The 16,079-nt window shown below is 31.4% G+C and overlaps 2 protein-coding genes across 3 annotated transcripts in view; both read left to right on the top strand.

The window, feature by feature from the left end:
* The window catches only part of LOC107436885 (uncharacterized), a 76,049-nt gene extending 64,255 nt beyond the window's left edge, over positions 1-11,794 (top strand). The window contains exons 35-40 of the mRNA XM_087149835.1: positions 401-479; positions 2,271-2,331; positions 5,160-5,236; positions 7,312-7,414; positions 9,161-9,235; positions 11,616-11,794. Of these exons, the coding sequence (XP_087005961.1) occupies positions 401-479; positions 2,271-2,331; positions 5,160-5,236; positions 7,312-7,414; positions 9,161-9,235; positions 11,616-11,680 (460 nt within the window). The 3' untranslated portion in view covers positions 11,681-11,794. The remainder of the gene's footprint in view (positions 1-400; positions 480-2,270; positions 2,332-5,159; positions 5,237-7,311; positions 7,415-9,160; positions 9,236-11,615) is intronic.
* A 3,396-nt stretch (positions 11,795-15,190) lies between these two features.
* LOC122273530 (uncharacterized) overlaps positions 15,191-16,079 on the top strand; it is a 96,006-nt gene continuing 95,117 nt past the window's right edge. For both annotated transcript variants that reach the window (XM_087149832.1, XM_087149834.1), the window contains exon 1: positions 15,191-15,310. In XM_087149832.1, coding sequence (XP_087005958.1) covers positions 15,268-15,310 — 43 coding nt within the window. In that variant the 5' untranslated portion in view covers positions 15,191-15,267. The remainder of the gene's footprint in view (positions 15,311-16,079) is intronic.

Raw genomic sequence — 16,079 nt, 5'->3', positions numbered from 1 at the left:
CCATTAACAACCATTTTAATATGGAACAAAGAACTCTCGAGAGATTTCCGCCTTAAGTATTAACCTTTTAACAGTTAGTAACTCCTTACGTATTAACAGTTAAAACGTCGCTCACCATCAATTTCACGTGTAGGTTATAATAATATTCCAACCGGTTAATTTTTCCCTTAAAAATGTAGAAATGTAAGTTTTTTACTACCGATTTTATTTATTCTTTCTGGATCGGCACCAGCCATGTATGTAATGCTGAATATCATTTATTATAGTATTGCAATGACATTAGCTTAGTTTTAATAAAGCCATGAAAATAATAAAAAGCATCTCTTAATTAATGTAGAATATAGTTATACCAATGAATACGCATTATTAAACGTATACATATATTTTATGCATTCTTTAGAGCGAATCAACGAAGAAAAATCTTCCCAGTATTAGACGCATACAAGTTTCCTGAAATAATTAGGGGTTTTCCAAAACCAGTAAGTACCCTTATATTAACTTCAAACATTGAACCAACAAAATATTCACTATTTTTATCAATGAATTGTTCTATCTTTTTAGTTGAAATTCCAGAATATGATAAAAATTATATCATATATTCAATGATGTTTAATTTTTATTATGGTCTTTCATTTATTGTTTTCCTTAGATTTAAGTCAGATAAATCAAATAATATTTATCAAATAAGATTTTTTTTAAGTTTGTTATTATCTAATGTATGAAAAGCTTTCTTAAATCACATAATTTGTATGCTAAATAGAATAACTTTGTTGCTAGCAACTGATTTTACCAAGTTTTAGAAAAAAAGAGGCGATTTTTATTTACAAACAAAATAAAGAACTAAATAAAAATATACCAAATAGTAAGAGAAACTCAACTAAACCAGGATGAATGTCCAGTCTAAGTCAAGAGAGCGTTATTTATATATATATATATATATATATATATATATATATATATATATATATATATATATATATATATATATATATATATATATATATATATATATATATATATATATATATATATATATATATATATATATATATATATATATATATATTTATATATATATATATATATATATATATATATATATATATATATATAGAAGGAAGATATTATATTTTTTTCTGCTTTCCTTTCTTTTACAAAAAATATGACTTTAAATAAAAGAAATATGGCTTTAACCTCTTCACTACAGAAGTATAAAGGAACATAGCAAAATAATATTTTGTAGTTTCGAATTTCTATTTTACTGTAATAATAAGATAAAGATAATATGAATTATACTGCCATTGGGCTAATAATTTTAGGTGCACATACGTGGACCAAATGTCTTGCAACTATTATCCAAGAATATAAATATTTCAAATGTTAAATTGCATCCAAAGCTGGGACAAACATGCATATTGTTATATTATGGTCTATTTAAATTCGATGATGAATAGATTTGACTTAGAAAAGGAAAAGAATTTAAATAGAAAATATGAAGTTTTTTTCTGATCAAATTGCAATACTGCTTTAAATATCAGCTTTAATATTAACGCAAAATAAATAATTATTGAAAGGAATTTAACATTTATTATATAAAAAATTATTATTTCTTGGGGGTAAAAGATATATCTGACATAGATATTTTAATACTCTAAAATTTCTCTTGACTACTACACTGTCATAAATTTCGCCATACGGTAATCAAAGTATACATACCTTCTGATACCGTATGCCGAAATTTAAATTTTAGCGTAATGTTCTCGGCTGTATTGTTTTTAAATATTAATTAAAGAATAAATTCAAACGCTTCTTACAAATCACTGAACTACTAAGTCAAAGGAAGAAGAAAAATATTTTCAGAATAATTTATTTATATAATATTTAGAATGACTATAGTTTTCAAGAAAGTGCATTTTACGTCATTTCGCGAATGTTTCAGTGAGAGTAAAACTGTAAATTTTCTTAAAGCGTGGTTTTAGAAACTAAGAAGTGAAGGTTCACATATATGGACCAAAGAATGGAAAAGTTTAAGATCCAATTCGAAAACAGCTTTTGCATCTAACTCTTGAGCTTGCTGTAATTTTTTCACATAGTATAAACACGTTTTAAATTGACTTCTCAGAACATTTAAGATTTAGAATTTAAGAACAAACAAATTTGGATTTATTTATAGTTTAAAAAAGTGAAGAGTGAAATGATTTAAAATTAAATGATTAGGAAATTCCATTTCTTACCCAATTAATAAATTGTATGCAACTGTGATTATTCAGGTAAATGAAGAGGATGAATCTTCAGATACAACAGAATACATAGCGGATTTAACTATGCAAGGTAGGTGCATTACACTAGAGTCAATGAGTTAAGCCTAATTTGTAAATGCATAAACGTGTACAAATCATGATTTTATTTTTAGAAAACCACTCTAAGGTGTTAGTTTTAATACATTTATAGCCACTTTCCGTAGTGTGTGTGAAAACTTTTAATTTTTTTTCTCGTTCGGTTTTACCGAGTAATAGCGATTTAAAACAGTATTTTTTTTAAAAAAAATTTCTGAACTTGCTTTACATTTACCCTGATATTTTCAATTGATTAATTTCAAATTATATTTAAAAGAAAAAAAAACTAAGTATCTGAAACTCTTACGGTTTGCTTCATGCGGTTATTTTGAGTAATAGAGAATTAAAACAGAATATTTTGAGAAAAAAAATATGTTTTAGTTCTTTCTTAAATAGTTATTATTTCAGAGAATTTCCTCTAACATTTCTTAAAAATAAATAGATAAATAAGTTTGTTTAAAGGTAAATTCCAATAAATTATTCTTCGTTTCATTTCATCTGAGCATGACACTTGGGACTAAAATTGTAAGTAGTGGTAGAAACTAAATTCATCTTTATTTATTTATACATCGCAAACTATCACAATGCAAATTATTCACGTTCTATAACATTCTCTACATGAAATTTCAATAATAAACTAAAAGAAATTTGTTAGGAAAAGTTGCCAATCTTAATCACGTTTAAAAGAATTTTACGATTTTTGTCATTTTTCACCATCGTTGAATGGTAAATTCATTTTTCACCAGTCACCAATTTTTACATTGTTAGTCGCCTTTTGGCTGCCCTGCTCACCTCAATACTGATATGCCCTCATTGATTTTACTCTCAACTGTTATTACTATTTATTTAAGTTATTTGTGTTTATTGATGGTCAAAATCAGCTTGGTTAAATCATAATAAAAATATTATCATATACGTTTTCCTGCCATTTTAAAAATAAAATCCGCTGTTAAAATCACATAAGTCTAAAGTGTGTTGCTTGGCTCTTCATTTTTAAAGAATGATCGGTGTTCTTCCGTTAAACGGGACCATTGTCGGAGCTCTATTTTTCTTTCGCCCAATCAAACACCGCACATGTTAATCAATTTAATAATAATCACTGTTTATTATTTTTAATGATGTAAATAATCAAGGGAGGGTCGGGCCCATGTTCGAGGAGTCGTGGATTCGATCAACTCCGGCCGAAGACGCAACGTGTAGTAAATGGTGACTGATGCACGTTAAATCTGTCGAGTCACAAATTCCTCCTTGTTCCAATAACAAATCATAAATGTGGGGGTGCTGATCCAGGAGTTTTCCTGTCTCCTGGATTGGTTCAAAATTGCAAAGACACGGAGTTGAACATTAGTAGTCGTATACCCGAGACTGGGTCGGCTGTTCAACGACGGTTATAAAATATAAAAATAAAATTAATCGAAAAGTATGATTGCCTTTGTCTGGTTTACCTTACTATGTTTTTTTAGGTGAAATGCTACTGTTCACCATATACTGATGCTTTTTAAGGGGAGTTGGTTAGGCATATACCAATAATGCTAAAACTGACCATTGTCGATGAATCTTTTCTCAGCATTTAAACAAGATATAGTTTAAATTTTTTTTCTCAAGGAATATTTACATATACATGGTTACACTATGATAAATGTTAATAGATATTTTAAAAAGAAATTTTAAAAAAAAATTATGAGCAGAGAACTTTTCACTAAAAATCTTTCATAACTCAAAAAGTATTCCAGTTAACGCTAAAACATTATCACAGCATGCAACTGATATAATCTCTATCCCTAAACAATTTCAAAGCGATATCATAAGTAGTTACTTAGAAAAGGTACACAGAAAAAGATCAGTTTTAGCATTATATATATATGCCATAAGAACTCCCCTAAAGGTAAAGTGCGACTGGCCGGTATACATTTGTCTAGTATACTTTACACTGATGTTATTCTATGTTCTTCACTGCCCATCGACATTCCCTATACAGACCGTTGAGGTGACATGTTGTTTCTGGGGTACCAAATTCGCTCACTGCGATTCGGTGAGTTTTTTACAGCCACCTTTAGCGGTACAGAAGCTAAGAGATCTTTAGATAACTAAATAATATGTGATACATATTTTGCTGGTGGCATATAAAATGATATAAATAATAACAAGAACTGAAATGATGGTCGGCTATATTCTTATAAATAAGGTAATGAGTGCAACAAACAAAATGTTGGGGCCGAGATGGCCTGGTATGTATTATTTTTTGATATGTAGTGGTGGAAAAATTATTTAAAAGAAAAATACTAACCTAAAAACAACTTAAATTCCGTTACCACTAAAAACATTTTTTTACAAAGTGAAGCACGTTGGCATCTCTGAATTAGTAGGGTTGGGATAGACTGGCTGGTAGGAGGTTGGACTCATGTTCGTGAGAAATGAAGTTCGAATCCCTTCGTTCGAAGAAAAACCGTGGATTAAATGGCGATTGGTGCACGTTCAATTTGTCAGGGTCACAAAGTACTCCAAGTTCAGGTAACAAATTGCTCATTCTCTGGCTTAGGTTAAAATTATGATCTGTGGAAGAATGAATGGGTGCATGAATGTGATCGCCTTTTTAAACGGGAATTGACATATGTGTGCGACTGAAATCGTATTCTTGGTCATAAATGGGGCCACTGAAAAGCAAGAAAGGCACCCTCGGCCTTAAATTTGCTTGCTTTCCCAAACAGGCTTGCTGGCATTGGCGAGTCGCACTAGAAAACAACAACAACAGTAGTTTGCAATAAATTAATGTCTTATTGAATTTGCCTATTTGAAATTTATTGGTTTCCAATTCCTTCCTAGGTATTCCTGTGAGTCAAGGTGTTGTAAAAGGATATGCTAGAGTTGCTGTATCTTTGGACGAAGCAGCTCATTTGCAGGTTTGTAGAGGCGAATGAATAATGAAGGCGAACGAATAATGAATTTGTATTTCAAGCCCTTGAAAAATTGTTTTTAAGAAACATTTTCAAAATCGTTTTTTTATATATATATATTTACTTTAGAGCAATATTCTTTACCGGTTGTAGGTTTAAAAATTACTTTTCTTCCAATTATTACCCGATTGACGCTAATCATTCAGGCATTAGTAGGGAAGATTTATTGCCCATTCTTTCAGCGGCACCATATTAGGTAGATCAATGCTCCCACAGTAAGAACAGATAGTACAGAGAATAAAAATACATCCATGTCTTGTCCGGGATTCGTACTCAGGACCTTTCTGATGTGAGGTCAGCTCCCTGAATATTACAAAATCCGATCACTGGCTTAAAAAGTATGAATGTTAACAAAATTGCTGTTTGATTCGCTTACTGCTGAGAAAATTGAAATACCTGTTATAAAAATAACAAATAAAAAATTAATAGCTTGAGGGAAACAGCGCTTGCCTTCCAATGAGGTGAACTGGGTTCCAATCCCAGCTAATTTCGTTACGTTAGCAACTATACTTTCCATTCTATTTCGAGCAAGCCAAGCCTGTCATGTATCAATTCTCATAAGTGACACATTCCACTTTCTTTCACAAAGACTTCAATTCTTTCACTATATATGAAAAGGTTAAAAAGGTAATGTTTAACAGTGAGGCGCCTAAATGTTGCAACAAATTTCGTGGAGCGTTAGGTCATATTATCATAATTAAAACTAAATCGAGACACAAGCCCAAAAATGTCGTATTACGCTGCTAAGAATGCTTCCTTTCTATGACATAATTAGAAGCACATGGAAAAACAGTTCATGGTAGAAAGCACCCCTAGTGGCGTATGACGACATTTCCAGACATGGATTTTTATTCAATTTGAATATGATGTGCATTAAATTGCTTACAGGTCTGTCGCAACATTTATACTACTACATGTTATAAACTCGTATATGTAAACTTGTATATTTTGAAAAGAAAATTTTAAAAATGTAATTTAAAAGTAAATTATAAAATGGAGAGAAAAACTGATGGCAGATTTGAAATCAGAGAATCAAAAGTGTCTAGGATTCTTTAAAAATATCCCATGCAACCTAAAAATAATTACCCCAGTGTTAGTTTTACGTAATTTTACATAAAACGATCCCATACTATATTTCGTTGACTTTTTCCTCCCTATGTTTAAATACAGAGACTTTGCATTCTCTTTTTTTTTCATTTTATTTTTTACAACTGTCATTGAACAGCTGACACAATTTTGAATTTACGATTATCAATGTTCAGCTCCGCAGCCTTGTAACTTTGAGCGAAATCCAGAAGACAAGGGAACTTCCTGGATCAAGCATTGAAAGAAAGATGCCTTCCTGGGGGACATTTTAGACGGAACTAAATCGCATTTGCGTTACATGGAGAGGAAAACCACTAAGACTTCTCACTATTAGCCTGAGGACAAAGGTACTCTAACCCATGATCCATCCACCACTGAGAATAATTTTCGTAGGCACTGTGGTCGGTGCGAGCCGGGTGAGGAATTCACATCGACTTGTCATCGCTGGGATTAGAAACCGGCGTACCTCATTGGGAGGAGAGCGTTCTATTGCCTGAACCACCACGGCTTGCATTCTCTTTAATTAAAAAGAAATGGTTTGATATTGTGCTTAAAATTTTTTTAATTATTGAAAATCATCTCTGAAGTCGTATTCTTGGCCATAGATAGCGCTACTGAAAAAACAAGATATTCACCTTCAGCCGTAAATTCGCTTAGTTTCACCAAGTAAGTTTGCTATGTTGGCATGTAGCATTAAAAACATCAATAACAAAAACCATTATTTTCTTTCAAAATATTACATAAATATGCATTTCTTAAACTGAAATGTTTAAATCACCACAATGTAGCAAAATTTCAAAATGTTTTTAAACACAATGTATATATGTCACGATGTATGGGATAGGGGCCGCTGCGCGGCCCAGGTGCCCAGTTCTTTTTAAATAAAGCGAAATGTTTAAATAAATAGCTGCTTTAATATATTTTTAAATTTTTAGCCAGGAGAAATTTTAATCGCCTACGGAACAGACATAGGATGGAGTCCTTATTTCCCAATAATATCTGGTGTTGTCACTGAGCTGGGAGGACTCATCTCTCATGGTAATATACCAATTTAAGCTCTTATAACTCTTTGAGCTTTAATATACTTAGCACATAAAAAGGTTTAATATAAAGCAATGAAAATTCACTAAAAAAAGTGGTTGATAATTTCTGTTAGTCTGTGATGTATTGATTAATTAGTGTGTGATGTAGTTTGGCTGCAATTTTGAAAAGTCATGTCAAGAAATAATACATATTTATCCGGCTGAAATACATTGCCACTTAAATGATTTAGAAACTAATTAAATATGGCGAAGTTTCGCTATCACTCTTTCAAATACTTTATTTTTAAATATTTATTACATAAAATGTCAGTATTTAAGTATATTCATTTTCTGAGTTTATTTTGAATAATTCTAAGTTTACGACTATCAATGTTCGACTCTGTAGGCTTGTAGTTTTGAATTAAATGCAGAAGACGAGGGAACACCTGAATCAAGTGTTTGGATAATTTAGTTTCGTGGGAGACTTTTTGATGAAGCTTAATCCTCATTCCCAATCCAATCCTACGTTACATGGAGAGGAAAATTATAAAAACTTTACTCGGCAAGCCTGGGACTCTAACCCATGATCCGTCTTCCAATGAGGATATTTTACGGTAACTAAAATTTCGCAGCCTTGTAATTTTGAACCCAAATCAAAAGACATTAGAATTCTTAGATTGAAAACAGGGAGAAATTTGCCTTCGAGGAGGACATTTTTTTGACGGAACTAATCAGCATTTGCGTTACGTAAAGAAGAAAAGATCACACATTTAGTCGGAAGTCAAGGGAAATCCAACCCATGATCCGTCTATCAGTGACGATAATTTACGTCAGCACTGTGGTCGGTTCTAGCCAGTGTGGGATACGTATCGACCAGCCTTTGTTGGGATTCGAACTCGGGTCATCTCATTGGGATGAGAATGTTCTTTTCTCTGAGCTCCTACGGTTTACATCATAAGGATTTTATAACCGTCGTTGAACAGTGGATCCAATTTTGGGCTTGCCACAACCAATGTTCAACTTCGTAGTCTTGTAATTTTGAACCGAAACCAGAAGACAAAGGAATTCCTGCATAAGTATTGGGAGATGTTTTGCTTTGTGAAGGAATTTTTGATGGAACACATTAGCATTTCGTTACATGGAGAGGAAAGACACGAAAACATTCCATGAATAGCATGACAATAGGGGGGCTTTAAATAACGATCCGTGTCTGCCACTGAGAATATTTTACGTCATCACTGTGGCTAGTGTGAGCCGGTAGCAGAATCCGTACCAACCAGCTACAACCGAGTTTCGAACCTGCGTTTCTTCATTGAGAGGTGAAAGCCTTAGTGGCTTGAACCGTTAAGATTTAGTCATTGTAAGAAATTAAATTTTTTTTAGAAAAAAAAGACGCTAAGTCCTAATTGTTTGCAGGGTGGTCACATCTGAGAAAAAAGCATAAAAAGTGGTAACAATTGTTTCAGGGAGGGGGAGTTGTTTAAAAGGTTAAGGGTTTAAATTTAGAAACTAAGTTGGACAGTTATATAATCTGTATGTAAATATTTTAGTTTATAGACATATTTTGGTATGCAGGAACTAGTGTAAATCTTTAATCATTCTCTACCACTACATATTTTTTTTTCAATTGTGACATCCCTGAATCAATAAGATAAAATATAATTAGATAATCTATAGATTAATGTCACATTTAAGAATTGCATAAATTAATAGATTTATATCATTAAAGTAACACGCAAATTTATGGCATATTTCGTCACAGGTGCTGTGGTGAGTCGTGAATATGGTCTTCCATGCATTGTAGGTCTTCATGGCGCTACAAAACAGTTTAAAACAGGTAATTATGATGGGAAACATTCATATTTTTTCTGAATTAGAGCCTCTTAAGCTTTAAAATTAGTATATTTTATTCACATGAAAACTATTTATGTCACATGGTGCAAAAGGTCTTTTATAATCTCCCACCTCCTTAATATAAGTTTTAGAAATTTTGTGAAAAACATATTTGAATTAGAAAATTAAAATTTTAATTTAGAAAAAAAACTTAACTATACATAATGGAGGTCGTTTAAAGTAAAGGTGAGATTAAAATAATTAAAAACAGTTTATTTCGCGAATGTGTCCCTTACACTTCGTTCAAATATAAATTGATTATGAATTAATATAATAGATACAAATTAATATAATCGATAATTTATATAAATTAATATAATTGAGTTATTGATTGGATAATTCTTCAGAATTGGTGCTAAATTGTTTCAATACTTCATTAGTGGTAAAAAATGTAACCGTATATCAAAATCATAATGTGACAAACCTTACAAAAATCTTCCCGTAAGAATTTTGTAGAAATTGGACAGAACTTTCAATGAATTCCTGCAAAATATCTTTCAGAAAGTGCTAAAGCTCAGAAATATCTTACAGGAAGTTTTAAAGATCAAAATCAAGACAGTCGCATGACTTACTTGAAAAGTTTTGAAAATCTGTACCGAAACATAGAGATGCCAACTTGCTCCGGACAGCGGATAAATATTTTCAAGTTGTTGTCTTTTTCTGTACGATTCTTGAAATGGACGATTCTTGATTGCTTAAAAAATTCGATTTATAGGGTTTTTACTCACCACAATTTCTCTTAACTAATTCAAAGGTTTATGTGATAGGCCAATTTGCTATTGTTAAACCAGATGCATCCTTGGTCTAGCTGTATCGCCTGCCAAACGCTTTGCTAAGTGTGGAAGTGGCAGGATGGAGTCCCGCTGTTACCCTGGATGTATAGTTCGTTCACCTGGAGTTGGCACTTGGCTCCGCCTTCATCACGTGGTATCGGATGATACTATTTCGCTATTTTGGGGAGAAGGATGAGAACAAGGCTGCTATTTGGCGATCTTCACGTACATAGCTTGAACATGCGCAATTTATTTCATATACTTTTTGATATTTCTCTCTTTTTATTGAATAGTTTCTTCTTTTTGAGATATTTTGCTGGGAAAAAGTTTTTAAATATAACGAAAGGTATAATAGCTGATGATAAAGCTAAGTAAGTGACTGAAAAAGAATTCACTGTTTGTACTTGGCCATCACCTTCTACATCAGAAAGCCTCCACGCGGTTTCTTGTAAGTAGTCTGCGCAGACTATTTAAAACGTGAACAGTTTGAGCGCATGAAACCAAATTCTATTTTAAAAGTGACTGAGAGGAATTTGTCATACATATTTGAGAATTGAATCTGTAGTGGTAGACAAGTAAATAAGACAAACTAATCATAGTCAAAAATTTAAAAAAATTTTAGACATATATTTGCTACCACTTTTTTATTTTTACTAGATTTTCTATTAAAGGGTTCTTTCGTAAACTGGTTTGCCATCATAGTGGTCTGATTGAACTACCTATAAAAAACCGTGTGGAGGCTTTGCACGCATTAGAGGTTACCACGATTTCATGCGGGGAAATGTTTTTCCTCTGACTCCCCCGCGATGAAATGAACTCTGCGTCGGAGGAGGTGGAGCCAAGTGCCAACTCCTGGTGAACGAACTATATCTTCGAAAGCTCTTATCACCTGAACTATCATGGCTCTATATGAAAATATTATACACAACACATTGACAGTGTTTTTCTCATCAGATGGTATACACTATCCCAGAAATATTGTAAATAGTGTTAAGATTGTACATAGCCTGTTGTTTTCTTTTTCATTTTATTACCGTTCATATACAACAAACTATTGTCACCGGAGAGCAACCCACCCAGTACCTGCGGGCAGCCGAGTGAGAGGTGGGTCTACTGACCGTGCAACTATATTGCCATCCATATACTAAACTATATGCCTAGTCAAGTCTTTATTTTATTTTTTTGACTCATGTCAGATAGGAAGAATCAGTGAGAGCCACCAGGTGATTAACTAAAACAATTCTAAGAATGATATGAAAATTGCGAGTATTAAAACTGGGAAGAAGTTATTATATAACTTGCTCTCCTCATTTTGTTTAATTCGAATTTTGCATGAACAGTATTGACATCATCTCTAAGAGTTTCAAGCATAATCTTTCAAACTAGTCCCAATAGTTTTGTGATGTAAAATCTTCCAAAATATTTGTTGCCAAAAGAAAAGTTGTTTATTTAGAGTTAGTATAGAAGAGTTTCTATAATTTTGTCCCTCCCCTGTATATATGTATGAATATGGTATTAAGATAGTTTTTATTTCTGTCATTTTCTTTATAGGTGATTACGTCCTACTAGACGGTAAAAAAGGAATACTTAAGAGACTGCCAAGGCCACAAGAATGAAACAAAATAAAAGAAAATTAGTTGATGTCATTTTTTTATATTTAAAATTTATTACCAAAATTTAGGCACAAAATATATAAAATATTAAAAAAAACGAAAATTTTTCTGTTGGTTTATGATAGTTCTTTTACTGCAATTAAAGCCTATTGTGTGACCTACAGATATTTTCTATGAATGTAAGGTATAAAATGCATATTTGAATCAAACAAAAGGATAAAATATTTAAAAAAAAAAAAAAAAAAAAACATCGCTCTTGCACAGCTGCCAACTTGGTCGGTTGCTGGGGAAGATTCGAGAAAGTGGTAGTAAACTAATAATTACCAATAATTTAATTTGGGGAAACTATGGACCCACACTTGAAACCATAACTTCCTAAATGATCTTAATAGCATAAATTTGAATTATTGGTGCATTCTAGTTAGTAAAATGTTTTCTTTTTTTTCGCAAATGAAAGAAATTGTAGTTTAAGTGTTTTAATAATATGAATTATTTTGTAGAAACCAGATTGTTTTATCTACTATAACGTATTAAGTATAATAATATTTATATTTAGATTTTTAAAATCTAAATGATGTGAATTTTTAAGGGTAGTTGACCTAAAGATATGTCAAGTATAGAAAAAAAAACACATGCTACCACATGCATGTTTTTTTCACATGACTGTTTTTTTTAATGTAAAACAAACTTCTACTTTCTAGGCACGATGTTTAAGGTCGCTAAGATTGCTTTTCAATGGTACAAAGACCTAACAGTAACGAGCTAATTTGTTGATTGCAATCATACCACAATAGACTTTGTTGTCACGAAATGAAAATTTCACGATGTTTTACTCTATCTTTGTAGGAAAGGTGGCATTTTTTTAACCCGAGAGGATGCGTGGGGGTTATTTTAAAACCCCAAGCATTCTATAACTTCATATTCTTAAAAAACGAGATACCTGTCCATCCATTTTTTTATTAGTAGCTGAGTTTCCCGTCCTTAACAGCTTTTTGTGAATAATTAAAAGGAACTTTCGGCATTTTGCTTCCCTTAATAGACGTTTTATAATTTATTGGGGTCATAGAATGACCCTACCCGTCTTTCAGTTTCTTTTATAAATTATATTATTTCTTGCTGCTGCTGAGTTTAGTGCGTTATTTTTCGTTCCCAATTAAAAAGATTTCCTTTTGTTTACAATGTTCATGAAAGTTTTGCAGCAATTAAGTACAAGAACAACAGCGTTCGCGGATTATATGAACACAGATATTAAATTTACAAATATATACTTAATCAGAAGTAATTAGGTAAACAATTTGTTTTCTCGATATTTCTCCACCAGTTAACAGTTTCGAATTTTTTCTGGAAAGTGGTTACGCTTGTAATAGGATAACTCTACATATTTTTTTCTCTTAAAGACATAGAAGTTATAGTACTAATTTTGCGCTCGCTTTGCTAAGAGCTTGTTTAACTTATTCATTGAATTTTAATATATAACAACCGAATCATATTCTTTGGAAAATCAGTGCAAATATTAGACCGCATGCGATGCGTTAGCATATAGTGTCTTAAATTTACTATATATATAATTTCTAAGTGTGTAAAGTAAAAGTAAGTAAAGTACCATCATTGAAATCTGGCATGATGCAGACGCTTCAACTCTCCAGGCATTGGTAAACAATAAAGCAACATAGCATAATTGAAAATACAATGATTTAGGGCAGAGGTCGCCAAAGTGGTCTATATAGACCCCCTGGGGTCTATTTAATATAAGCGGGGGTCGATCTGAGCCAGGGGGTCGATTGCTCGAAGGATTATCAGTATTTTTCAGATATCTGACAATTAGAAATAAAAGAAGAAGACTTGGAAATATATACAGGTAATCTTCAAAAATTGAGCGACGATTTTAAACTACGTTTTGTTGATTTGGAAAGCATTGACATCTCTGATTGGGTTATTGTGCCATTTTCTTCTCAAATTGAAAACGTGGACATCAACCTGCAAGATGAGCTTGCTGAATTATTATGGGGATTTGAAGCAAAGACGCTTTTTAAAAATTTAACAATAAGCAAATTTTGGACAAATATAAATATAATGCAAAAATATGTAAGACTTTACGAAATAGCTCAGCCATTTATGATAGCATTTCCAAGTTCCTATATGGTTGAAGCCGGTTTCAGTCACGTAAATTCTATCTTAACTAAGAACAGAAATAAATTAAATGTGGAGTTTCGAAGGGATTTAAGATTAAAATTGACCAATTTTGAACCCAATATAACGAACCTTTCAGAAAAAAAAACCCAGGCACACCCATGTCATTGATTAAGCAGCAATAAATTCGTAGTTACTTTACTTATTATTTCTACTTACTTATAATTACTTATTATTTCATAAATATTAAGGTATTTATATTTCAACATTAATATATGTTTCATAAAACTATTGTTACACTATGTACTATTACTTAAATAAATGTTCAAAATCATAAAATAAATGTACAAACACAGTATCTAATAGAGTTTTATTCTAATTAACAGAAAATTACTTTTATGGGGGTCGATGGAGATTTCGAAAAATTATGTAGGGGTCGATGATCAAAAAAGTTTGGCAACCCCTGATTTAGGGTATAATCAGCATTATTTTCATGGGACACTGTTTCCTTCTATTTTTAACTATTCATTGTTACTGTCTGGGTTGAGCAGGGAGTGAGTTAATCAATGTAAATATAGGTTTACAATGTGTTTTTCCTTACGACTAATTATGGCGCAATGTTAGTGCGGCTTTATATGGACTTCACTGATTATTCTCCGACTAAAATAAGACAGCTTATGATAAAAGAAATTAAAAATTTGTCCAATATAACGAAATTAATTTTAATTTGCTAAAATTTGAGCTTTTTCAATAATTTTGAAATAACTGCCTGAATTTCATTACGTTCTACAAATAAAAAGAGAAAATATGTAAAATTGAGTCTTAGTTACGTTTTGCTGTAGAATAAGATCTTTGTTCACAGTTTTGATAAAAAGGAGTCCATAGTTCATAATTATTTAGAAAGAAAATAATTATAATTGAAAGATAATCAATGCTACAGTGATATCTAAAAAATACTTAAATTGTGATAAAATGCTTTATCATTGATGTCTGAATAGAATAAAAATATGTAAAACTCAACCAAAACAGAGCTGTCTAATCTGATACTATCTCCATATCGAGGTCTTTCCATTTCATTAAAAAGTGTCATAAAAATCCGATAATCTAAGAGATAAATGATTCAAGGCAGTGCGAAAGAGAATGGAATAAGTAACATCTTTCTAATCAACTACACTTTATATCAATTTCTTGTAATTAAATCAAATATTTTACACATTATTTTGTTAATCGCTTTAATTCTTTAACGTTTCACAGCCAATTAAATTTTAATTCTCTCTTTTTCAAAAAAAAAAAAAAAAAATCTGATGCTCAACCATATTTGACATACACCATTTTTGACATACTTGACATTCACCATTTTGCTTTAAAAAGCTTGAAATATGTTTCAAGTTAGATAATTTGAGTATATAAGAGTGTTTCAGTTGTCGTACTGATTCCAGACCAGTAAGAACATCTTCATCATGCTCATTGCAATAATTGTATCGATTATCTCTTTTCCTTTCGGTACGTAGAGTTATTTATTTTTTCCTAATCTTAAATAAGTAACCACTTATTAATATTTATTGTTAATTTATTGTTTAGCAGCTCTGTTGCATTTTACACTATCTTGACAAAAGTAACTGAGCAAGCAATAACACGGATTCGGTGAATATTGAGGTATATATTAAGATATGATATAAATCATTTCTTTAAAACAATGACAACTTGCACCATACATGGGAACGTTACTTTTAAAAAGTAACGAGTAAAAGTATAAGTACTTTAAGAAAGAGTGGCGAGTAAAAGGTTTTGATTTTAGAAACTAACGAGCAAAAAGTGCAAGTACGAAACCAAAGAAAGGATGCATTTCGAGGATATCCAAAATTTAAAGAAATCGTAAATTTCATTAACACGCTGAAAACCATGTGGATCACCGGTGACCGGCACTGACTTTGTTTGTAGGTCCACGAGGGTCACCGATGACCGCTATGCCAAGATTATTCGAAACACTTATTTCGATAATTTTTTTCATTTTTTTATGTTATTATCTTTACTAAAATGGTTTGAATTATATTCATATATTGTAATCACATACATTAAGTAAGGGCTTCACGTTCCCTCCCACCTTTCGGGAAATTGCAATCCTTAAAGATTTTTGGAAAAATACGTTGGATGTAAAAGAATATATAGAATATATTAAATTTATTATCATTATATATTAAATTTATAAATTAAAAAAATAATAAATTTCAGCAATTACAAAAAAAAAATTTTGAAAGGAAATTTTCAGAAA

This window comes from Parasteatoda tepidariorum, chromosome 8 (assembly GCF_982258835.1).
Source record: "Parasteatoda tepidariorum strain Cologne lab strain chromosome 8, Ptep-v5.0, whole genome shotgun sequence".
Classification (NCBI taxonomy): Eukaryota; Metazoa; Arthropoda; class Arachnida; order Araneae; family Theridiidae; genus Parasteatoda; species Parasteatoda tepidariorum.
The sequence above is the reverse complement of the archived record's forward strand: the minus strand, read 5'-3'. Positions and strand labels throughout refer to the sequence as shown.